Source organism: Gallus gallus, chromosome 1 (assembly GCF_016699485.2).
Source record: "Gallus gallus isolate bGalGal1 chromosome 1, bGalGal1.mat.broiler.GRCg7b, whole genome shotgun sequence".
Classification (NCBI taxonomy): Eukaryota; Metazoa; Chordata; class Aves; order Galliformes; family Phasianidae; genus Gallus; species Gallus gallus.
Window position 1 is genome coordinate 20410016 of NC_052532.1, and position 25631 is coordinate 20435646.

Below are 25631 nucleotides of genomic sequence, written 5' to 3' on the forward strand. Positions count from 1 at the left end.
CCCGCCGCGGGGCCGGAAGTGCCGGCGGACTCCAGGCCCCAGAGTGCCGCGCGCCGCCGGCCCGCCCCGCGCCCATGACTGATGCCGCACGTTGCCCGACCAACGCGCCCGGTGCCGGAGCTCCGCGCTGCCGCTTTCCTTCTCCCGCAGCGCCTCGGCCAGCGGCGGTCCCGCCGCCTCTGGGCGGCCCGCACCGAGCTCGCGAACGAGAGGGTGAGTGTCGGAGCCGCCGGGGCGGCCGCAGCGTCCGCTCCCGCCGCGCCACGCCGGGGCCATGTTGAGGCCGACCCCGGTGCGGGGCAGCGCCCGGAGGCGGAGGGGCGGCGGCGGAGCGGCTTTCCTCCACGTGTGCGGGGGAAGAGGGGAGGCCGCGCCGGATCCCTCCGGCTGCCCCCGCGCCGGGCAACCACCGCGCGGCCGCGGGCCCCGGCGGCGGGGAGCGGAGCGGAGCGGGGCGCCGGGCCGGGGGAGGCGGCCCCGGGGCGGCCGGGACGAGGCGTCGCCCTGAGATGGCCGCTTCCCGGCCCAGGTGCCCGCGGCCGTGCGCTGCGTGCCGCCTTTTCCTCTCCCTGAGCTCGTGACTTCTTCGGGCCGTCAGCGCTGTGAAATACGGGGGTTCGCCCCTGCGGATAGTTATGGTGAATCCAGGCTGGAAAACAGCAGGAGCGCCAAGCGCGGTCTGTTCCTGCCTGCCGATGTATGCTGGTGTGCAGGGACTGAACGCGCTGGTTTGGGGCTGCCTCCCGGGAAGAGAGCGGAGGTTCTGTTGGGTGGCACCGCGTGGCCGTAGGAGAGGCGAGCAGTTCCTGCTGGCTGCTGCCGTGCCCGCGCTTCCCCCGGTGTGTGGGTGCCTGTCTCCCTTCAGGCTTCTCACCGCCGTGTTGCACAAAGGCGGTAAGCCTTACGCGGCTGGGGAAGAATGCACAAGTTTAATTAGCTTAAGCTACGTGAGTTTGTCAGCTGAAAATGCTGGGTTAGGTCGTGGCCTTTGTGCCCTGCTGTCTGGGGCATACAGCAGACTTTTCAGGTTCTGGTGACTTGAGTTGCTGGCTGTGAATTTGTCAGCCAGGCTCAGCGGTGCCCGGCACCCTGTAGCTGTAGGCTCAGACATTACTCAGTGCAGTGACAGGGGAGTCGGAGCTATTAGTGCAGTCTCTCTTCCATGTGGTAGAAATAATGAAGCATCGCTGCTGCCACCAGCACAGCTGTGAATAGCGCTCTGTGGTGGTATTGGCATCTTATTTCTGGGAGACTCATCTGAGTGTTGTTTCTTCTTCCAGTGGTGCTTTTGAGAACAGATATTCCTTCTCCTTATTTGCTATGTAGCGAAAGTGACTAACAGAGATCTCGGGCAGCCCTAGAAAATGGGGAAAGAAAAGAGAGAAGGGCAGAGATCAGAGTGGAGCAGATGTAATGGGGCGGTGTGTGACTGCAGCTGCCTGATGTGACATCGCAGCCCGCACTTCGCCGGCTGTAACGGGGGGTCCTGCAGCTCCCCCTGCCCTGCTGCAGTTGCTGCTCAGAGCACCCCTTGTTTCCCAAGGAGATCTCACTGGTATGGCAGAGATGCTGGTCTGGTAGTGGTGACTGTTACTGGGTTGGTGGCTGCAGGTAGGTTTGCAGTACAAATCACCTCTGAGGTCAGGCCTTCGGTTATTGAATGTTTTAGTGAAGGGCTGCTCCTATTTGAGGTGCTATGTCCAAGGTGGTACTGCAGTTACATGTTAGGGCTTGTAAGCTCGTGGGGTGTTGGGTTTATTATGTCTGCAAAATGACTTAGAGTTAGATAACTTTCAGTGTTAACCAGAATCTAGATTTCATACAATCATAGAATCGCTAAGGTTGGAAAAGACCCACAGGATCATCCAGTCCATTTGTATGAAAACGTGCGTGCATTCGGTGGCACTCTTCACTTCCTTAATAATATATTTTATTGAAGTCACAGGGTGTGTTTTTTCCTCTCGCCTCCTTCCTTTTCCTTCCTTCCCCCTTCAGTTGATGTGCTAGGCGTTGTGATTGGATTCACTGGGGGATGCAGGGGCTGAGCATCTCTGCACACACAAACTGGAACATGGTGATGACACCACGTATCGTGCTGCAGGAGACACAGCCCTGGAGCTCCAGGAGTTCTGTCTCCTACTTCAGCCCTGCAGGCTGTCTGCAGAGCCACCTTGTCTGTGTGGGTAGCACAGCACTGCACATCTGCCTTGAGAAGTGTGTTTCTGTGCAGGAGGGGCATGGGAGGCAGTGAGCCCACACCTCACTGGGCAGCAGCAAATGCCAGTGAAGGTAGAAAATGGTCTCCTGTGCGCTGTGCAGGGAAACTGGGTTGTACCTCACTGGGATTTGTAGTCCTTGTGTTGCACAACCAGGAGCCGTCCTTCAGCAGGATGGTGCAATAGCTCCTGGTGGAAGGCCTGTGTGTGAAGAAACAGGGTCAGGAATTGCTGAGGGGAGGGGTTTTGCTTCTTGAGCGTGGCAGATAGGAATAGAAATAGAGATAATCTTTGGAGGGAGTATCTGTTTTTCAATTACTGGCTGGCTTCAGGCTGCTTTACGCACTCAGTGAGCAGTGTAGCAGCAGGATGGCTTTCCTGGTTGCTGTGTGTTCCTGGTGTTGGTGTGGGGCTCCTGCCTCTGGGGCTGCTGGGCTGGGATTAACGTCCCTTCCTGGTGCTTTGTCTGGCTGTCCTGAAACCTGACTCTGGTTCTCCAGTTCCCTGCTGCAGTGAGAGCTGTGTCTCCTGCCTTGTTGCTACCATGTGAGCGGGTGTCACATAGCAATGTTTGCAGCTTTTGTGATGGCCTCAGCATTTTGAAAGAATCCATCAGCATGTTCCTGACTGCTTTTTGGAAACTGGGATAGAAGGGTCAGGCAGAAGAGCGCTGATAAATAATGTATTTGGCAACTGGGAAAGTTTTGTTCCACAAAACCTCAATTTTACCATCATAAGGAGGGCATTTAAGTGTTCATAATAAAATCAATGAATGACGGTGTCTGTTAGTATTCTTAGGACCCAGCTCCTGAGTGCATCAGCACACAGCCACTGGCATGTGCCTACACTGGAGTAGGCACAAACACAGGCTTTAAGAAGGCTCCTGCAGCTGTTTTGAAGTTCTGCTGTGGCCAACTGCTCATCCCAGCTCCTTGCTGGCTGCATGTAGGTAATGAACGAAGCGGGTGAAAGCACTGCTTCTTGTGGGGCTCATCAGAGCTGTGCATGCAGCAGCCGTGCAGCTTCTCTGTTGCTCTTTGCTGAGAGTTTCCCAGGACCAAAAGTATTGTTTGGTTGATTGATTGTTCCGAATGGCCTGGAGAGAGGAGATGCGCTGAATGGATATCTTATCTCAATCTGCTGATCGTGGGGGAGTCTATTAAAATAGTTTTGGTTCCAAATCTTCCCTGAATCCAGGTGATTCATACCTGAATAAAATGGAAAATTAACTTGGGTTAATGTGTAGGCTCTAGGATGGTATGAGTGCTTGGGCTACACCGTTTTGGTCTTTCTAAATTAGCATGTTTCTAAATTAGCATTCCCTTTATAGCCTCTTCAAACTATGTAGATTTGCCCTGTTGTCCATGGCTCAGTCTACCCCACGTAAGCATTCTGAACTACCTTGCCTTATATTCACTCAGTTCAGTGAGTAGCCCTAGTCAGTGTAATAGCTATCATTTCTAAAAACACAAAGATGACATTGCCTTCTCTTTCAGGGACAAAGAATGATAGATTGTGTTCTCAGCACACCAGGTAAAAGTTTGTCCAATGTATCGATGTCCCAGTCCAGATATGCTCATGTTCCTGTACCTCCTTTCAAATAAGTCATTTATTTTAGTTCTAAAGAATGCAAATAGACAGTGGTTCTGATGTGCAAGTGCCTGCGTCTAGGTGGATGATTTTGCAGGAACTTCTCATTCATGCTCAAAGGGTAGAATCTGTATTTTGAAATTTATAAACTTCTGAGTCACGAGAAAGCAGACCCGCGATCTCCAACCATCTGTGATCACACAACCGGTTGCTCAGTTGAGTTTCAAAGGCGTGGGTTGTGTCAAAGAAATATGTGCAATATGTCAAGCAGGTCACCTTGGTGATGGTTTTGAAATAAGTCCCAATTCCTGAATTTGTGGCTGTTGCATTATTTGCCTGTCAGATTTCTGCTGATGCGTCCTTCTGAGGATGAGCAGTCTATCAATAGAGAAAAGAGACACCATTTGGAGCCAGCGTTTGTTTGTTTGTAAACACTACTGAGATTCCTGCCCATAAGTATGGGAAGTGTCTCATCAATCTTAAACACTTCATCTGCTGCAATGGAAGCAGATGCTACTGAAACAAGTGTGTATCTATGGATCGATTCAGCCTTTGTGAAGGGATAAATGTGAGATGTGGAAGGTGCTTTGTAGGTGATCCAGATAGTAAGGGGTGCAGTGGTGTGTCAGTGGGAGAGAGGTTGTATCTGTACCTTCTGAAATGTTGAACAAACTTTGCTGTTTACATGTAGTTGTCCTGTTACTGGGTTGTGGCATTCAAATGGGATATACCCATGCAACGCATGCCATGAATCGAGCATGCTGGCTATACCAGCCAGGCCAGATCCCATTGCTAGAGGAACCGCAGCTTTAGGCTGTGAAAGGAAAGCAGCACACTTCGAGTATTTAGATGTCAGTATGTTTGTGCTGCTGTTTGAGGAACAGAAAGGCTTTCTGGTGAGGGATGTTGTGTTGCAGGTCTGGTCAGGAGCCTATGCGTGTGGTTGGAGTCCCGCACAGGCTGGCTCTGCTTGGTTACAGCAGCTACGAGGTGTACTGATTCACTGTCACTTGGCAGCTGGCTCTTGCAGCAGGTTCAGCCCTTAGCCCAAGCCTTGCACTTCCCGCAATGCCTCTGAGCAGGGGTGAGTTGTGCTGTAGGGTGTTGTGAGAGGTGCTGCCCCAGGGCTGCGAGGGAGGACAGCTTTCTTTAGAAGCACCAGTGATGTAGAAACAAGGGAAAATCCACACTGCAAATCTGAAAGGCTTGGAAAGCTTCAGTAGGCTCTGAACCTTATCTATCACAGGTATGATCTATAGGTGTACTTAAGTATTCATATGTCTCTGTTCTGGGTATGTAAAACAAAGAAGCACGTGTAATAATACCATGTCATAGGTTGTAGGATTAACATTCCCTACACTGAGAGGGGTGGATACCCGCCCTCCTCAATGCTACTGAATACTGGAAGCATTTAAAGCAGTGATACAAACAGATCTGTTCAAGGGGAGGAAAAACCAAACACGAGAGTTGCCTTTCTCTTTCAGTAAAATGTGAAACCAATTGTAGAAGTTCTGTGGCTCTCACTGTTCTTATTCTGACAATCTCTGTGCAACACAGACAATATGGAACAACTATATAAGGCTGTGAGGAACTTCTTCCCTTTTGCAGTGTCAACAAGTTGAGGAAAACAAATGCTGTTTCTGATTCTGTCTGTCTCAGAAGGAACAAAATATTCAATAGAAGTCTTTTTAAAGAGTAGCTGACGAGCTGGTTGTATAGAGGTACATGAGAGTTTTTTAAAAAGCTTTTTTATTGATTCACTTGAATCATTTCCTGAAGGAGGCAAACGTAGATGAGACATTCAGCAGGAGGGTACCCAAAAGACCAACTTTCTGCCCTGTACTGTGTCTGAGTTTTCTCACTGGGGCAAGAAGTTGAAATAAAATGAGAGAGGGCAGTTGTTCTTCAGTGGCAGCCTGTGTTCTAGAGCCTGTAAATTGTCGTGATAGCACCCCTGGTTCGTGAGTGTACCCTGTATCTCTTTGAAGCTGAGAGCTAAGGGTTCCACGTGCCGAAATTGGCAGCTAGAACCGAAGTGCTTTGGTCAGCCGAGGCTGCTCGATGTGAGCACTGAGCCAATAGTTCATCAGCGGGTTTCCCAAAGCTCTGCTGGAGCTGCTTTACCCAATGAGAGCTGGAGGGTTGACTGTGAAATGGCGTGGCAGGGAGCACTTCCTCGCTCTGCCTCTGTCAGCACCGTGCAGGAGGAGTAGCAGCACTGCTGGGGAATGTTGTGCACCTTTCCCAAGTTGGAGTGGGAAGGAGGAAAAGAATCATCTCCAAGGCGTAGGGGAGTGGCATCAACCCTGGTCCCTGGTGCTGCTGTCAGTGTGAATGGCCACCCTATGTGCGCTGCAACAAGAAGGCCTCAGTGGGAATCGGTGCCTGCCAAAGTGGTGATTTCAAGCTTGCAGTTCATGAGGTGTTCTCAAAAATTACTGTGTTGTTGCCTAGGCATCTTCAGACTTGAGTGAAGGGCTTTGTTTGCTCATAGGGATACACATGAAGAACAGTTTAATTACCTGGCGAATGGAGGGCCCCTAGGGTTTAAAAAAAAAAAAAGATAGATTGAATCAGGTATTCAGTTGTCAAGTAGACCATCAGGAAAACAGCGGAGGCAAAACCCAGGCTTGCTGGTTGAAAAGCACCAGGTCAGGCTCTGTCTTGTTTCTTCTGGCTCCAGCAGCTGCCAGCAGGAGGGCTGTGTCCCGGGGTGAGGGAGTCTCTGGTAGATAAGAGAACAGAACTACTTGCTACATGTCCCATTTTGTCTGAAAGAAGTGCACTATCTTGGTTCACATTTTCAGTACGTAACTTGAACTGTGAGGACCTCATAATGGCCTATGAAGTAGCTGGCAGAGAAGAATTTGGTCAGCTTTGCATGTTTCTGCCAAATCCCGTGGTAAGCAGAGGAACTTGAGGTAACGAGATCTCGCAGTGTACATATTACAGACCATGGTAAAGATTTGTTCAAACAGCTTATTTTGCCTATGGCTTTACATCCTGTGGTTGAATTTCCCTCTGTTCCCTGGCAGGTTCTGCCCACATCCTCTTCTACAACCCTTCCACCCTCTGCCCCCTCATCTTCAGTGGTCCTTTTTTCACAGAGAGGCAATGCTGTGCAGATATCCCTCCTAATGAGCAAAACTCCAACCACCCTGCCAGGTTTGTTTAACGTTCACCTACAGGTTAGCCAAGTGCAGAGCTTGATTTGACAGCCTTACAGCTTTGTTACCCGTGTTAGCTAGGCTTTGATCTGAATCAGCACCCTTTGTCTTGCCATTGGACACAGTGGGAGGAAGTGCTTGCAGATTCACATGCTTCAGTTCCTTATCTCTGTAACAGCAATGAACAAGTAGTCCTTTCTCAGAGGTTTCAAGATTAACATTTCAAGTATTGTTGGATGCAGATATCTTTGAAGATGTACGTAGATATGCAGAGGTGATGAATTTTCTGCATGGATGAGCGAGGTCAGCCTGGATTGCAAGATACCTGAGCAGTTCCTGGAACATACATCATCCCTCCTGTGTTGTGCAGGACACTGGCCAGCTGTTCCCCTGGTATTGAAGTGTTTTGCGCCTCTTCTTGCTTGCACTAAGCAGGAGCTTGAATGCATTCAAATTTTCATGGCAGTTGTTCAGTTTGTTTGCTCTTGCCAGCCAGTTGTAAGGATTTTCTTAATAAGATCAAATAATCTGAACTCCTAAGCATGTCCTAAGTGTGTGTGGGAGATTCAGAAATAGGTCCTCATGGAAAGTTGTACTTCTAGTGAAAGAGCAGACCTAAGCACTGAAGAAAGAAGAAAGCAGCAGCAGATTGTCTCATGCTCATGTTGCTGTGCCACGGGTTCCTTGCAGAGACTGGAGCCCTGCTTTGCTGGAATTGGGAGCTGTGCTGACCACCTTTGATTCCTCTGAAGATTGCATGTCTCAGATTAGAGATGCAGAGTGCTTATTATCAGAAGCAAACTTCAGAGATGCGTTCTCTCCAGTATTGTACGCATCATTTACCCAGTGGTGAGAAGGGGGTAAAGCTTTCTGAAATGTCACTTACTGGATGGAAAATCACTGGGTGCTTCTGTCTAGAACTTTGCTCTTCAACTGAAACTTTCAGATTACTATTTTTAACAGCACTCCTGTCGATAAGAGACATGTTTTCAAACCCAGGCAGACCTTCAACTGAGCCAGCCTAGAACTGCAGTTTGTGTTTAAGGTCTGCTGGCAGAAAAACATACTTTTTCTATTTAAACTTTGGAGCTGAGTTTCAAAGTGCACCCTGAAGTGATGTAGCTGGGCACGTTGTGTGGTGTGTTTCATTGTTTTTTTTCTTTAAGAGAACAGTTTTGACTTCATATACCCACTCCATACAGTCCCTTCAGCTTTGCTGCTTCAGCTGTTCGTGCAGGTATTTGTTCACCTGAGCTTGGAAGGCCACGCGAAGGGGAAGTGGGGTATCTCCAGCCTGGCCTGGTCCAGCTGAGGCAGGACAGTGTGAGGACAGCATGCCATGCCACCAGGGGCCCTGGCTGGACTGTCGCTGGGCTGTGTGTGTGCCCAGAGCCACTTGGCTGGGCTTGCACAGGGGTTGTGAAAACTCTGCAGCACAGAAGAGCTACTTGGCTTCACCTACCTTCCAGCTTGCTCTGACACTTGGCTTTCCTGCACTTGACCCCTTGGAAAGGAAGAGGCAAGGTTGCAGTTTTACTTTCCATGGGGCTTTCGCTCCAAAGAGCAGCAGAATCCAGGCTCTTGGTTGCTTGGAGTTTCTTTTACCTGCTCCACAGCTGTGCTTTCCTGTTTGCTGGGCCACGAGTAAGGGTAGTGCCAAGGCGTGAATTGCTGGAGCCGCTCCATACCACGCTGAGGGAGAGGTGCCAGCTGCCCGAATTACACGTGCATGCTGCTTGCTGCCCAGCCAAGTGCTCTTTTTATAGAAATGTCTTTTAAGCAAAGCTAGAAAGCAGTACAACTCACTTCAAAAACTCACTGGAAACCAGGGCAGAGCGCTGGTCAGACTCAGGAAACTGTTGCATTTGGCAAAGGGGAGTCTTTTCCACCACGGCTGTGTGCTGGGAAGCATCCCCTAGGCCCCAGCAGCTTTCCTCCTGGAATGAGGCAGGAACCAAACATGTCCCCTGGCAGCGGGGCTTGAGATGTGTTGGGCAGATAAGGGATCACAACTGCTCTCTGCTTGACAGTCTCCGAGATGCATGTGTAGGGAGAAGAACAAGATGTCTTGGGAGGCATTGCTTGTTGCCTTTTCAGGCAGAGATATGAGAGAAGGGGGAAATCTGATAAAACCTAGCAAGGTGTCACCAGTGTGTGCAGAGCTGCCCAGCACAAGCAGTAACATTTCTTTGTGGTGTAACAGAACACTGTTGGCATGTACAGAATGGGTCAGAGGGAGGTAACCCAAAATACCTTAGTTGTTTTTTTCTTCTGTGAGTGCTTTGCTGTTTAGTGGAATCCTAGTGAGAATAAGCAGAAAGAATCACAAGTTCAGCATCTTGTGCAATCCCCTGAGGGTGCCATCAGTCAAGTCGTAGAGCTTTGCTGGCTTCAGGGATAACTTCTGAACTTGGGAGTATACGTGCAGGAGAATGAGTCTTAAAACAAAACAAAAAAAGCAGGATGGAAACAATTCACTAAAGATCTATAAACCCATTTCCCAGGTTTTTCACATAAATGTGCCTTTTCTGATGTCCTGGCCCTGACATATTTGTAAACTTGTATGTGATAATATGACCTAGACCAGGTGATAATGTGTGTGGTTCCCTAGTTGATTATTAAGACTGAGACAGCTTTTCTGTCTGTTGCTGTGATGAAATATAGACAATTCCAAAAATTGCATTAAATTGTCTTAAAATCATACCTCGTTTGGATGAAATAGAGCTACTAACCTAGTTGAACAAGATTTTTGCTATTGCTGAAACCTTTTTGACAGCTGCTGTATTTTAGACTGCTTATGAATGAACTGGAAGAAAAGGGCAATTTTGCAGAATCTAAGAAAAAAAGTTCAGAGATCCCATGAAATTTGTTCTTGTTTCACATATTCTCAGTATGTGTGGAAAACAAAGGCTATGTTCTGGTTTTAGAGCCAACTCAAAAATTGGATTAACGAGACAAGGCAGCTTTGCCTTGCTGACGTGGTGGCTTTTATTTCCAGCAGAGTTGAAAAGGTGACGTTTGTACATATTAAGTTTGTTGCTCTTATTTCTACAGCTTCTGTCAAAGAGTTCGTAGAGCTGCCTCTGCTTCCGGCCCTTCTCCTGATTCATAAATGAATATTATGGGTCTTGTAATCAGTTTTTGATTCTCATCTATTCTTTTTACTTCTTGCAGTTCTTGTGAGATTGGTGAAAATAAGCCTACATTCCAGGAATGCAAGAGGAGCAACAGCCTGAGGTAGGAATTGGAGTTGAAGGTTTTCTTCTCAGTATAATTGAAGGAAAGGTTGAGATTCTAAGTTAGCCCTGTTCATCCTTAGGGAAGGTCTGCAGAGTCAGGGATCAGGGTACCAGTGTGACACCCCTTTAAAAACAGATGAGTGAAGGGCTCATTGCTATTGCTTTGCCACATCTACATTCTTTTCAGGGTCCTCTTTCCTACAGCTGCAAGAGCTTAAACAGGACTTCTGTAGTAACTGACTTGTAAGTGAAGAATTGCACAAAATAGACTAATCTGTTAAAGTTTTTGGAGAAAAAGTGTCTTTTTGTGTTAAATTACACGGCTTGATTGTATGCAGGTCACTCTGAATGTAATGCCTCCTATCTATTTCTATAGAAACTACAACAGATACAAAGAGCACGATAACACCATTTGATAGAGCAAATTCTCAGCTAAAAAACACTACTTTTCAACACAGTCACCACCATTTGCTGTGCCTTTTAGCCAGTGATAAACAAGAGCCTGCATGCCATGCTTGTGGAAACCTGCACCAGTGCAGGTGACCCACTGTCACCACTGCTGGAATGCACCGCCCACCACCTCACTGAGCTCACATCCACTGTTTGGTCTATAGCTCAGCAAGCATCGATGAATGTCAGTGGCTGCTATTCTTCTGCATGGAGGAATTCATTGTCACGCCTTTCCTTCACACGCACTTCCATGTCAGGTGCCATTTGTCTGACTGCTGCTGTCTGTGGCAACAAAATTATTCTGGCAACAGAATTTTGGCAGGAAGGTTCAACCTCTACTGCCGTAGCACTGATATCCACCCGTGATGTCGTGGGCCAACATCATAAAATAGGAGGCATTACTTTTGGAGCAGCCTTCATATATGAATGATTTCCACTGTACATAGTTTATGTACCTTGCCAAATTAAGCTCAGGTGCTTTTTTGTTCTTTGTTCCATTCCTTTTATTCTTTTGTATATTTTTCCAGTGCGATAAGGGAAGTTCAGTTTAATTTTTTGCTAGGAAGTATGAGCGTTGTTTCATGTGTTCCTGTGTCCTGCTAACTTATTAAAAAACAGGAAAAAAAGGGGAGGGGGAGGAGAGGGCAGAAAGCAGACTCATTGCAATAACAACGCCAGCGTAAGTGACAGAACTGATTCTCTGTGTTATATTGAAGTATCTTTCAGAATGTTTCTGTGACTAGATTTAGGTATGCAAACAGTACAGTCAGGCCATATGTTGTGATCAAAAGCTGAGCTGATGTTTAATTAAATCTGAGAGTGTAATTGCAATTTACAGTGTAATTCCAGTTTGCTGTTGTCCATGAACAGGCATTGCTTTGTAGTGAAAGGGTGGTATGTTGCTGCTAATGCTTTCAGCTTAGTACTGTAGAGCCATTGTACTTCTTGGTCTTACTCCAGGAAATACAGTAGTAAATTTTGCCTTACCTTCAGTGGGGCCACAGTAATACACGTAAGATTTATTATCTTAAAAACTGCTGTCTGAAACAGTGGAGTGTGAGAAGAAAGTACTCTTGTTGAAAGCTCTTAGCAATGGTGTGTGCTTTGTACAGTCCTGTTTTAAAGCTTGCCAGGTTAAGTGGGAGTTTTAATGACACTGGTCACTAGCTAAAAAGCTGCCATCCTTCAGGAGAGTTTGGCCACCTGCTTGCTGACTCTTTAATACAACCTTTTGTTTGGAAAGTACTTGAATGATTATGGAGACACATCCTTTGTAACTTTTTGGCTTAGTGGTGTTAAATACCTTCAAATTCTGCCAGTGATCATCCTGACTGAGCCTACAATTCATGTAGTTGCCTAAAGGTAGCTTATGGTTGAGTGTTCTGAGCCCTTAAGTCTTCATCTGCACCAGCTGTTTTTCCAGCTTGGATGGCCCAGACTGAATCGTTTGAATTTTAGGAAAGGATTTTAAAAACTGCATGCTAGTTGCTAATAAGAATGCTTTTTCAAGTCAAAGACATAATATGTCTTCGGAGTGATAATATTTTAAAGTCAGTCTTTGGAAATCTCCACCCCTTCTTGTCCTTTAGTGGGCAAAAACATGGAAACACTTAATTTCACATCCTTCCAACTCTGATGTCTGCTGCATGTGAAAGTCAATAGATGCCCGGATTTTGTAAGGCTGAGTCTGCCTGTTGTATATTTACTTTAACAGTATGCAATACCTGGGCAGACTCTTCACAAATGGACCTGTGTATACTTGAGAGCTATTAGTCTGTCAAGAATGACAAAATTAATGCTGAATACTTGGTAGTTAAATGAAATATCCTATCTGAAAAGTGGAATGGTGTTATAATCAGTGCATGTTTTGGTTTCCAACACAAATCTCTATATCACCATTAGAGTTACTGTAAATCTGTGTGGTTTATTCCAGAGTCAGACATTTTTATACTTCATGTCAGATGTAAGTACTGTCTCTCGTGAACAGCTAGGAGAAAAACAGTTGTAAAGCTCAGATGTTTTGCACTGTTGACACTGCTTAAATTATTTAGCTGCTTGAATATTGTATGTAGGCTCAAATCGAGCTAACCCACAAGAGGAAAGATGCATTAAAGCATTTCATTATAATTTCCAGCTTCCTTTTGAATTTGTTTCACGCAGGCTGCTGCAGATCCAATGTCCTCCTCTGATGTACCAGAAGATGGCCCAAAGGAAACCTCAAGTGTATCGCAGAGTATCTGTATGTTTCTGGTTTGGCTGGGGAGGGTGTGTCACATGTTAACACAAATGTCCATGCCTTTTCCTTACCTAATTAGGATGGGGCTCTGTGCAGAAGGGCAATGCGAATGAGATCATGTTGGCTTAATCTGTTGATGATTTGTAGAAAGGCCCAACTGCATAAAGCACATTTGAAAAGAGCAATGGTGGTCATTTTGCTGCTTTCAGAAGAGTGTAAATTGTTTTATGTAACAGATGCACTCATCTACTGTTTTAAGTTTGGTGTGTCTGAGATAGATATTTGATTCCTTGTTTTGACATGTAGCGTTACAACGTTGAGTCAGTTGTAACAGATGGAACACCTTGCCCACTCCATCATAATGTAATTTTTTGGTAGGAAGGCCACCCCTACAGGATATGGGGATAGAAATATTTCAGCCAAAACTGTCCTGTGAAGACTGGGAGAAGTATCAGCCTTTACCTTTCAGTGGGGAGGATCAGGTGATGACAGTCATTCCTCTCTAAGGAGGAGAAGAACAAATGCTGCTTAGGATTTGCTTTCTGTTTATTGATACATTGTTGTGACGTTAGTATATGCAATCTTCCTTTTTGAACAATGGGGACATTCAAGTTCTGCTTTCTGGCAAATAATAGGCTAAGAACCACCTTAGGGCAGATTGAGTGCAACCTGACTCTAATGCTAAAGTTGCTGAATAACCACAGCTTTGAGAAGAAACAATCATGGGAGCAAACCGAGCACGAAGTAAAGCTATGGCAAAAGCCTAAAGAAGAAATTAGGTAGATTCTGGTTGATCTAAATGGCCACTTTGATGGCGCTGAGAGCACTACAAATGCAGTGGCCTTATCCCTTCTTGTTTTTACAGTCGTGTCTTCCTCACTGCCTCCTTAGCATCACCACCTGCTTTGGCGGCAGATCAGACCATACTGATTACAGCATGCCATGTTCTTGAGTATGAACAATGTAGTAGTGGGCTGCTAAAATGCTAACTAAGAAGGATGCTGGAGGGTGGCTTTGGTTCTGTTCTGGTTTTGACATGCAGTCCTTTCAGAGAAATGTTTATAGAGCAGATCTGGGGCAGCACGAGTAAAACAGAGTCATGAAAAGATAGAGAATGTGTGGTAGGAGACTGTATTTTGTGTGTGTGTGTGTGTGTGTGTGATATCCCACTTGTAAAGTGCATGCTGACCTTTTTCTTTCGAGATTCCTGGCTTTTGGACCACTTTAAGTCTCTGCTGACTTGTGCAACAGCTTGCCATGGAAACAAAAATCTGTTTTCTCCTTGATGGCTTGTTTGTTTGTTTGTTATAAGATCTGCTACAGCTTAAAGAAAACTCCTGCAAAGTTACTGTATTTCCTGTTGGTTGGTTGGTAGAGATGTTGAAGCTCCTCTGTCTCAGTTGATGAGGCTTTTTGGCATTCCACAAGCAACGGTGGTGGAACTGATAGATCTTTTCAGTTCTCTGTGGCAAGCTTGATACAGATGGGCTGATTTCATTTTATACCAGTATGGTCCTAGTTTGTTGTTGAAACCGTGGGAGAATTGTTGATTTCCTGACCCAAATGCCTATTTAGTTTTAATTTTCAATTGTACAGAGATTTCTGGTGTGTTAGTCACACAGAAGGCTAACATTTATATTGGTAGGTAATCTACATGCTCCAACATGTACCAGTTACTTTACCAGCATACTTGTAGCACTATACATATGTTTCTATCATTTATACAGATAAGATTCCAAAAGGGAACGTTTTTGCTCTAGAAATGAAAAAATGCTTTTTTTTTCTCCTGATTTAGTATATACCTTTTCTAAGTATTCTTTGCTTCTCTGTCCGCCTCACCTGCCACACAGCTTCTCTTTCCCTTACTGAACTGCGTGGACAACCTGTCCCAGTGTCCACAGGGTAGGAAACCTGGACTGAGACCCATGCTTGGAGGCAGCCTCTCCAGTGGTGGCACTCTCAATGATGTAGCCTCAGAATTGAATGTAAGATTACAGTGGTAAATCAATGGCCTTTTAGCTCTACTCTGCTGTTCAGTGGCGACATTTTTGTTTTCTGTCTTTCTTACCTGCATTTCATAATCATCAGTGCTTTTCTTTTTTCTTTACAATTGCAGCTGATGCAGATGCATTTAAAATTCTTCTGGAGATGAAGATGAAGAAGAGGCAGAAAAAACCTGCCTTACCAAGCACTGTGACTGAGCTCAACACTGAGGACGGTTCTAAAGTGTATGTGGTTGGAACAGCCCACTTCAGTGACAGCAGCAAAAAGGATGTAGTGAAGGTAGTTTTGAATTGGAAACCTTTCAGCACTGTGTTACTGATGTTAACTTATTAAAAATGTCACAAAGCAGAATGAAGTCTGACTCTATTCTTTGCTGCAGCCTCTAGATCCTGTCTTTCAAATGAGCTGTTGACAGCACAGTGGGATGAGCAAAGAGGCAGCCATATTGTCTTAGTAATTTTTTTTTATGGAATACTTTGCTCTCCAATCTCAAATATTTATTTGTCCTCTAAAGAACAAATGCAGACAGTCTTAGTCTTGGTGTTACTGTACTCTTACTGTGATGAAGATATGATGAGAGGATGCAAAGCCTTAGAACAGGAACTGCAGTTCTTGGTTTCTTTGTGCATGGGATGTGTAATACTGAGCTGTAAAACCACACTGCCCATAACTTGAGAATGTTGTCCAAAATACAGATAGGTCAGAAACACTAGTGGAAGTAGGAGCTATTTCATACTGGATTTTATGCAAAGCCTGCAATTCAGAGTGGCTTTATTCTCTGGATCACAGGAGGGAAGGAATCTTGTACCAGAATCATCAACTCTGGCTCTTAATAAAGCTTTTTTTAAATCAAATTGCAAGTGGTCACAGGCAGTGGGTAAAGGGACTTTGCTAATATGAAAGAAAAAAGCTGAACATCATGATTTTCTTTTGTTGTCCTTCTTCCTGTCCCAAAACACCCAGTAGCTGGAGCATTTCACTGTCATTTGCTTCATTTTTCTCAATAAATAGCTACTTTGGGTAGTCTTGCTTTCTCATTTTATTTGAAAATGATTGCTGGAATGTGCTTTTAATACCCTTTTCTTGTGGAATTATCAACATTGGCTGTAATTGTGTTCAATCATTCCTAAGCTGGTGTAAAAAATATTCATCATTCTTCTCTTTCAGACAATACAAGAAGTGCAGCCAGATGTGGTTGTGGTGGAACTATGCCAGTACAGAGTTTCCATGTTAAAGATGGATGAAAAGACTTTATTAAAAGAAGCCAAAGAAATAAATCTGGAAAAACTTCAACAAGCTATAAAGCAGGTATGATTCCCACAGTGAGAGTTAAAGGCTGGACAAATTACTCTTGATACAAATTACAACTAAAAAAAGGGTATTCCTGCTAACTGGGAACTTAATGGTGTTTTCCTAGGTGAGGATGCCATGGTGGTAGTAAGTTGTGGTATTTGGGCTTCAGTTGCACTGCTGAATTGTATGGGCAGGTGTTGACCTCAGCAGAGCTCTTCCTGTCTAACAGTTGTTCCACTTCCAGGACACAAGTACTTAATTGTAGTGTTTCACTAATCCATTTAGATACAGTTACTATCCCTACAGTCTGCATCTGTATTACAGCTACTGAAGGAGTGCTTACTTTTGCTACTGTCTGTAGTAGTCTACTGAGTTGCATTCCTCCTTTTTGGTAGGGTGGTAGTTTAGTTTGTTTGTTTTTGATTATTTCCATTCCACTTGTCTTCAGAGTAGCTGCTTATTGACTGAAAAAGCTGGGCAGATAACAGTAGATTACTATTTGAATTACTGCTAGTCTGGCAGCTTGCTGCTGTTTTGGATGTGTAGGTACATAACAAGTGTTGTCCTTTAGTTTTCACTTTCTCCTTATTAGCTTGTAATTGTAAGCTAAGCCCAGTGAAACAGCACAGAGTCGATTTTGAAGTGATCATGGGATATTTGAGTAGAATAGTAATTTTTGGCAAAGTCAAAGGCTTTTCCAGCATCCAGCTAGGTGAACAAATTCACAGGCTTTGGTTGCATGGTGCACACACCTTGTAGTTATATATTGGAATGATTTTACTGATATAATTGGGGAATTTCCAGGATTGCATCCTTCACAGGAATATAAAGTGCATCCATGTAAAGCGTGTGAGTGGCTAAGGGCAAATCTATGGTGTCTTTGTGATCACACACAGTGTTTCATTGTGGTCTTTCTGACTCGTGCAGTTAGGCAATAATGTACCTTTCCTGTTTTCTTTATTTATGTCCTATCAGAGGATAGAAGATTACAAAACAACTGTATATTGTATGAGTTATTGCATCCATCCATCTATTTTAGGCAAGGTGGATTGTTTGGATGCATGTAACCAAAATAATGCATCTTTACAACAGAGCAGCGTAGCTGAGGATCCTCTGACCTGGCAAACAAGCACAGAAGCTGCCTTTGTTTTATAAAAATAAATTAAAAAATTGTTTTATATCAAAGCTAAATGCAGCTATGTGTTAAGTTTTTCTCTTTTAAGAGGACATTGGAAAAGGACAATGAAAATAAAATGCCTCACATAGCAAAATAAATAGCGTACAGAGAAAAAAATCCTTTGATGTCAATTTGTGTTGGCAGCTTTGTTATCAGCAGTTCCTATCAGACCTGAAAGTGATCCTCTGTTCAGGCCGTATTGCTTCCAAAATCAGAGAGTAACGCAAGGATCACTACTGTGACAGCTCAGCCTCTTTTCTCATGAGAAGTGATGCAAATAATAGTATTTAGACATTGTGCCTTTAAAGAATGTATTTTTCCAAGTATGAGCTCAACCACAAAGAAAAATACCTCCCTTTTTTGATTCTGCTGCAGCGTGAGTTATATAGGGAACACTAGGAAATAGCCCAACTGTCTTGTGCTAAGTTAGTGTCTTTGGTTTCATAGTAGGGGAAAAACAATGAGGCAGTAAATTGCTCCACCTGGTTCACTTGTCACCCCCCATTTCACAGTGATGGAACTGGCAACTGGTCCAAAAAGTTACAGCAAAAGTTAAAACTGCTTGATCCTGGAGTATCGCATTAGAAAAATAATGCCACATCTTTCTGTAGTGGCTCTAAAGCAGTGAAAATGGATTTCATGCTTAATCACTGGAGTTGGAAGCTGAGCAGAGTGTTAATGTGAAACTGTAGCACATTTGCAATGGATCCCTGGTATTCACAGCTTATCAAGCATGTGCTGGGGGCTTAAAAAACACTTCCTCCAGCTCCACCTTGAATTTCAAAACTCTTACAGTGGTTCACAGAGAACTGACTGTTTGCTTTCCATTAAGTGCAGACTGAAATTTGGCTCAAATGTGTGTTACCTGAACAGTTGGCTTAAACCAAACTGGTAAGACTGGTTTGGTCATCTCTTCTCCTCAGCTTAATGTTTCTGCTATCCCTTCTCTGTCCCTACCAGAGTTCACATGGCTGTGCAGCTGCCTGAATAGGGACGGTGTGCTTTTCAGCTGTGTTATGTCTCTGTGTTGCTCTATTTTTGCTAGTTCTGACACAAAGAAGGAAGAAGTGAGCTGGTGGCAGCAAAAGCTGAAGGAGGCTTGTTTTAACTTACTCTTCTGAGATGAATGTACCTGTGCAGGAGTACACTGTAATGATTTCTATCATGCTTCTGGCCAATGAAAAAGCTGCTATTAAGCTGTGCAAAACAACCCTTCGTGCTTAGTTAGCCTATGGGATTTTCTGTTAAATAATAGATGCACTGTGAATTGGTAGGTGAAGGGTACCATATGTATGGATTTGCACAGGCTGCATGCTTTGGTGCCTTGAAGACTAGCCTCCAGTGCACACGCAGCAGTAGTAAAACCAGTTTCAATCTCTGCTGGCCTGGCTGTGTTTGTACAGGGTTACATCCATGGCATTTAGTGTCAATTTGTTTGTTGTTGTTTTTTCTTGAAGAAACCCAGGGCTAAAATACATGCTGCTTGTTTCTGCCTGCAGTTCTGTAGTTAGGGTGTTGGATCTGTAACTTCTGACAGTCAGAGAAGCTGCCAGCTGTGCTCCTTAGGCTGCATTCCCATACATACCATAAGCATGGCTGTGCTGTCTGAAGGAAGAGTTGTCTACTCCAGAAAACCATTGGCGGTTGCCAACAGTAGATGCCTGGAGAAGAGCATGGGAACCTGTAGTCAGACTTTGCCTGGGCATTCATCTCTTCTGCCATCCTGTTTGCTGTCTCCATGCTAGCCTTGGTATTACCTATAGCCTTACCTTCATCACAGAAAGCTGGACAGGAGCCAGCAGTGTGCGTGTGCAACCCAGAAGGCCATCCAACAGGATCCAGGGTTGCATCAATAGAGGTGGCCTGCAGGGAAAGGGAGGTGACTGTCTGCCATTGCAGTGCTCTTGTGAGGCCCCATCTGGAGTATTGTGTTAAGCCTGGGGCCCCCAGTACAGGAGGGATGTGGAAATGTTTAAGTGGGTCCAGAGGAGGGCCACTAAGATGATTAAAGGGCTGAAGCATCTCTCCTGTGAAGAAAGATTGAGAGAGCTGGGCTTATTAAGCTTGGAGAAGAGAAAACTCTGGGGAGAGACCTCACAGAGGCCTTTCAGTATTTGAAGAGAGCTTATGAGCAGGAGGGGGTCCTACTTTTTACATGATCTGATAGTGATAGGTGAGGGGGGGGAGAGTGGCTTTAAATTAAAAGAGGGGAGATTTAGATAGGTGCTAGGAAGGAATTCTTTACTCAGAGGGCAGTGAGGCACTGGCACAGCTGCCCAGAGAAGCTGTGGATGCCCCATCCCTGGAGGCGTTCAAGGCCAGGCTGGATGGAGCCCTGGGGAGCCTGAGCTGGTGGGTGGCAGCCTGCCCACAGCATGGGGATTGGAACTAGGGTGTATCTTTAAGGTCCCCTCCAACCTAAGCCTATTCTGTGATCACTCATCCATTCCCAAGCCTCATGAGAAGAGATTAAGCACACTACGTACTCATGTGTTTGGTATTTCTGTGGACACCTTCAAGTATTTTGTCTTCACAGCTCTCATCCACTAAAGACAACACAGTAGCATGTGTTTCTGTTCCATTCCTTTCCTGACAATCCTTCTCCTTTTATTTGCATTCTGTTTACTGTGAAGCACTGGGCTTACAAAATTGCTGCTTCACATTCCCTGTCCTATGTGCTAGTAGCTCCACATCCCTCTGTCTGAGCAGTTGAATTTCTTTGCAGACATGCTTCACTCTGTGTTTATAGCTGTGAAGTGGGTGTCAGTCCCTCAGGATTTAGTGCTCTGTTGTGGTCATCTTTCCCTTATCTGACATGGAATAATCTGGTATTGCTAAGAAACTCTCTCAGTGTTTTGTTCTTATCGTTATTCCTGCGTTTTGCTCTTTATCCCCACACCTTCTGGCTGGCCAGTTGCTACTGGTTGGTGCTACACACTGCTGCTAGTCACCTTTTGTGTGACAAGCACCTCTGTGATGCTGAGCAGATATGGCAGGCACTGAGTTCCATGCACGTTATGAGCAAAAATGACAGACACTTCAGAGGTGCATCCCTTTGTTATCCAGCAGGGCGAATCTTTCCATCTCTGTGTAAAAATGTAGACTTCAAAAATATAAATCCAGTTCTAAAGGGTGGGTGAGCCCACAGATGACCCAAGTTTGCATTATCTTAATTTTCTTTGTGGGTTATCTTCTCTGAACTTCTGGAAACCCTTGTCTCTGTGGCTGTTGAACTCAGTCTCAGATGCTGACTCCTTTTCACTGCCCTTTTTCTTGCTTGTCTCTCCCCAGCAGCCCGGTGTCCTGTCTTTCTGCTTGGCATATTCATATGATGACAGCTGTATGTCAGTTGGTTGTTCCTGTAAAATGCCTTGCTGGTTTGTAGCTTGATGAAGCAGATACACAACTAGCTTTGACAGTAGCTGCTCTCTTCTCTTCTGCCAGTCCTTAGTGACTCTGATCTGCTTACCTGCAGAAGCTGCCTATGGCCTTGGGAGAGGTTGCACGGGCATCAAAGCTGGCACTGAATGGGTTGCTTGAGTGTGTCCATGGGAGCAAGGAAGGGAGACCAGGATTTCCTCAGTAACTTTGAGCAGTCCTATCAATTCTGTCCCATGTAACCTCACCTTTAGTCATGTGAAGCTGCTGATATAGTGGGAAAGCTAACCTTTGGTGAGGTAGAGGGGAATGTCCCTTTTGGTAGCAATATGGGATGATGCCAGATTGAGGGAGATGCATAACTAGGTGACAGACTACTCTTGGAGACAGGTAGCACTCAGTCACTGGGTCTTTGTCATAAGAAGAAGTGGTGCAGGACAGCCAGAGCTGGATGGGAGAGCTCTGGATGGGTTTGCAGTGATGTTTTCATCTCTGTTTGAAGAGCTGGGAAGGCAAATTTTGCTTAGATGTACGTAGGAGATTGTTCTCTTCTTCAGTAAAGAAGTCTGCACTGTTAAGTGTCTGTTTGAAGAAGTAATAAGATTCTTTGTGCAAGGAGGCGCCTTCAGTATGCTTGTAAGTGGGAGTGAGTCAGACCCAAGGTTTTCCTTCTAAGGTCTCATGTGCTGAAGTCATGCACATCAAATTCTTGCACAACCTTGAATTCTCTGTTCCTGCAGCTGTTAGCCTAACTGGTGCCCAGCCCAGTGCTTCACTGGGATTGTGGCAGTATTTATGACTAAATCACTAGCTATTTCTTTTAAGCAGCTCTATAAACATGATTGTAAATTCAATCAAATGTACTTTTACATTCCCCCCTTTTTTTTTTTGTAACCAAATCAAGAAATAAAAGTATAGTATGTATAGTAGAACATCTCATACATCATCAGACAGGTAAAATAAGTAGAGGCAGAAATAAATCTGGCTACTCCCCTGTCACATTTTTTTCCTGTCATCCTTTGTTGTTGTTGTTGAAAGGGAGGACAGAGACTGCACGCCACTGAAAAAGCCTCTTTGCAAATAATAGAAGCTGAAACAAAAGAGCTGCGTTCATCAGGGAATTAGCTCCAAAAAGTATCTTCAGTATCCCTTCTTCACTAAGATATTTAATGTCTTTTCATGATGGTGAACGGTGCGTTCTTCTGAGGAATCCACACAGTATGTTGGTATTTCTTTTTAACATTTTTCTCCTTTTCCACCAGAATGGAGTCATGTCCGGACTGATGCAAATGCTGCTTCTGAAAGTGTCTGCTCACATCACAGAACAGCTGGGAATGGCCCCAGGAGGGGAATTCAGAGAGGCTTTCAAAGAGGTGCGATCATGAAATAGTTTTTCTGAGGTCAAATTACTGGCCTTCTGCTTCCAGTGTCAGTAAATAAAGGCATTTGTTAGAAAGGGGCACTCTGGTCATGTTTTTGTTGAAGCCTATAAAGCGGTAAAAACCACCTTTGGCTTCAAAAATACGAAGCTTCATAGTCCTAAATTACATGAAAGCAACTGCAAAAAGGCTTTAAGTAAGTGGTATTTTTGATGGTATTTGTTTCAGTTTATTTTGTTCCTGTTTGAATAACTGTTTTTGAATTTTGGATATGGATCCTGGTCAGATTGGTGGTGGTGTCAGGATTTCAGCCAATGGAAACAAATCTGTCAGGATGAATTAGAGTTGGTTAGCTCTGTCTCCTCTTCTGAAGTTGCTGTTTGAGATTGTTAAACAGATAATCTTTAGAATTTCTAGATAATTTTGTTCTACTGTTCTGTACTAAAACGTGTCAGCCTCAGTTACAGCAAAGTCTCACCTGGCATTGCCTTCTGGTATCTTGCATCAGTTTTTGTTTCATGAGCTCCTTCTGGAATGCATTTTATCATGACAGACCAGTAGGTTTGTGATCCTGACAAAATCCTGGTTAAAAGCAAAGCAACCATAGTCATTTTCCCTTGGATTTTATTCAGACCTGGGAAGATACTGAGCCACATCTGTTCATCTTAAGCAGTTCTAAGCAGGAGCTTTCTATCTAGGTAAAATAAAATTAAAGGTGGCATTATGACACAATATTCTGTACTCCCGTAGGAAGTCATGTACTGAAAATTTTGTTTACTGCATGGCCAAAATATTTCTTGCTGTCTTAACTGTGACATACTTGCTCTTTTTTGTTTGTTTGTTAAAATAACTTAGATCACGTAATGAACAAACATTACCTTAATAGTGCTGTACTGTGTTACAGTATGTGTTGACTAGTAATTTGTATCTTCTCTTCCAGGCTAGTAAAGTACCTTTCTGTAAATTTCATCTTGGAGACAGGCCCATCCCTGTTACATTTAAGAGGGCGATTGCTGCACTTTCTTTCTGGCAAAAAGTCAAGCTTGCCTGGGGCCTTTGCTTCTTATCTGACCCAATCAGGTATGAATAAACATCCCATATGTTTAGCAGTGAACTGTTCATCTCTTCTGTGTGGTGGGAGCCTGAAGTTCTCAGACCCAGCCTGATGTGGTGAAACCTCACATTAGTGAGAGAGAAATATACAAACTATCTTTGAATAATTAATGTTTTTAAAAAGAAAACATGTATGTTAATCTATATTTTACTTAGAAGTAAATGATTTTATGCTGAAAATGAAATCTTTCTCAGTACTGCTGTGTGAACATTATAAATGAGAGAGTAGAGCCTCATGATGATTCCATTCAGATTTCTGAAGGACTTGGGCCTGCTGACTAAGTCATGTGTACATCAGAGCAGCCTGAGAACTGAATCTACATCGTCTGCTGTCTGAGCAGATGTTGGGAACAAGAAAAAAACATTTGATATCTCGACAGTGTGTCAAACTCTTAATGACCATGGCCTTTACGAGGGGATGCTGTTAGGTTACTGACTTACACTAATACTTCTCACACTATTCCCTTGCTCAGTGTGGTTTCCTGTGCTCTTTAAAGAAACCACTGTGCCAAGTTTGCTTCCTCTTTGCTTCTGGACACCAGTGGGTGTGAGTACTTGCTTGAACTGGGTGACAGCATGCCCAGCTGTCATCCTGAGTTCCATCTGCTCCTATCAGACTTGCCATGGTGGGAGGCTTGCCAGAAGCAGGTTTGCAGCGCATGTGGACCCTGAATCTCTGTGCCTCTCATACTCTGTAACCAGAACTCTGCACACCTCATTGAAGTGATTGATGTCAGTTCTTTCAGGCACTTGAAATTGGGCCAGGGCTGGAGCTGCTAGGAACAGCCAAGCCTCGTTACTCAGTTTTAGCATTTACTAAATCGTTGTTACCTGTAAACACTTACTACTTCGTCTGTAAAATGTTGGTCCTGCTTTCAATCCCTTAACTACAGTTCACATGCAAAGTTTTGTTACTTATGAATCTTCATACCAATACAAAACTGTTTCCAGTTTCTGGGGGTGCTGGAGTGTGTGTTTCTCAGCAAATTCTCACATTAATTCTATGTGATGTTTTTGGTTTTCAACTGAAATATTAAGATAATTATACTTAAAAATAAATTATCTTCATTAACACAGTAACATTCTACGTATTGTCTTACAATTGATTGATGTGCCACATCGATGTTTTAAAAATAATATGGGTAGGAATTGAAAAGGAAAGGTGGATGTAATTAAGAAGCTGTTGAGGCGGGTGCTGCAAAGATGAGCTCACTTACTTATCAGTGTGAGATTCTACTGCAAATGGGGTAATAACTCAAAATCAGGTTTGCCAGTCTGTTTCCATGATCTGTTGAAAGCTACCAATGCCTTTCTTTGCTTGTCTGCCTTTTGAAGCATCCTTTTGATGTCAAACTTCAAAAAGTAAATAAATTTTGGCATCGTTCTCCAGCAGGCAGGGATGCAAAGCTAGATGATTTTGTTGCCAGACTGTGACTATACCACTGCTGTGGCTGCAAACAGAAGGTTGACAGCACCTATTTAAAAAAAAAAAAATAAACAGTAATACAAAAACTCATTAAATTTGCTCCTGCAGTTCTTATTTATTTCCTGCCCATTTCTGTTCTTCCATTTGGGGAACTGATGAATAACTCACTGCCCTGCTGAAGACCTGTGATTGACACAAGCACTGCAGAATCCTTTCCACCCTTGCAGGCTGTGCCTGGCAGTGTGCTATTTTGCTCCTTAAATAGAGCCTTCATGCGTTCAGTGATCAGATCCGCTCCTCAGGAGCTCTCTGTTGCCTTTTTTAGGCTGAATATACAGTAAAAGTGGGGCACTGTGATAACTCTTTCCTTTAAAGCCCTGGTGCTTTTCTGCAGTTGTCAGCCTTTAAACAGGGAAAGGTGAATCTCTGGTTGAGCTGCCTAAAGGCAAGTGACCTCTGCTTTGCCTTTCTCTCACTGTAGAGACATTGTTAAGAAGGCAGTTTTTCAGGCTTATGCAGATTTTTCCTCTTGAGAGCTGTCTGTGGGTTTATGTGAATAACGTGTATAGCGCTTGATTGTTTTTATTCATTGGTTTGTCAGCACTGGACTTTAGAAGTGTAACATAGATACTGAGAAAACGTGACCTTTCTTTCAGTAAAGATGACGTGGAAAAATGCAAACAGAAGGATTTACTGGAGCAGATGATGGCAGAGATGATTGGAGAATTTCCTGATCTTCATCGGACAATCGTCTCGGAACGAGATATTTACTTGACCTACATGCTGAAGCAAGCAGCAAAGCAGATAGAACTACCTCGGGCTTCAGAAAGTAATTACTTTAAAGCAGATACCTTAACCAGTGTGTTCTTTGCGTGCTATTACAATTCTCAGTTCTTTGTGGGAAAACTGGTGTTCTGTGTGTTTATCCAAGACAGATGCTGCATATCACACAAGATTACAGTG

General features: G+C 44.3%; 1 protein-coding gene across 7 annotated transcripts in view; it reads left to right on the top strand.

Annotated features, from left to right (window-relative positions):
* Nucleotides 1–25631, top strand: part of TRABD (TraB domain containing) — a 43212-nt gene that overhangs the window by 10872 nt on the left and 6709 nt on the right. The window contains exons 1-9 of one of the 7 annotated variants that reach the window (NM_001389253.2): nucleotides 77–213; nucleotides 7216–7366; nucleotides 10148–10210; nucleotides 12823–12901; nucleotides 15015–15181; nucleotides 16070–16210; nucleotides 22013–22123; nucleotides 23070–23209; nucleotides 25325–25497. In NM_001389253.2, coding sequence (NP_001376182.1) covers nucleotides 10187–10210; nucleotides 12823–12901; nucleotides 15015–15181; nucleotides 16070–16210; nucleotides 22013–22123; nucleotides 23070–23209; nucleotides 25325–25497 — 835 coding nt within the window. In that variant the 5' untranslated portion in view covers nucleotides 77–213; nucleotides 7216–7366; nucleotides 10148–10186. Of the gene's footprint in view, nucleotides 1–58; nucleotides 214–7215; nucleotides 7367–10147; nucleotides 10211–10646; nucleotides 11342–12822; nucleotides 12902–14748; nucleotides 14884–15014; nucleotides 15182–16069; nucleotides 16211–22012; nucleotides 22124–23069; nucleotides 23210–25324; nucleotides 25498–25631 lie in introns of those variants that run through there. The other 6 variants (XM_046934606.1, NM_001030732.3, XM_015274569.3 and 3 more) reach the window with 6 other exon arrangements.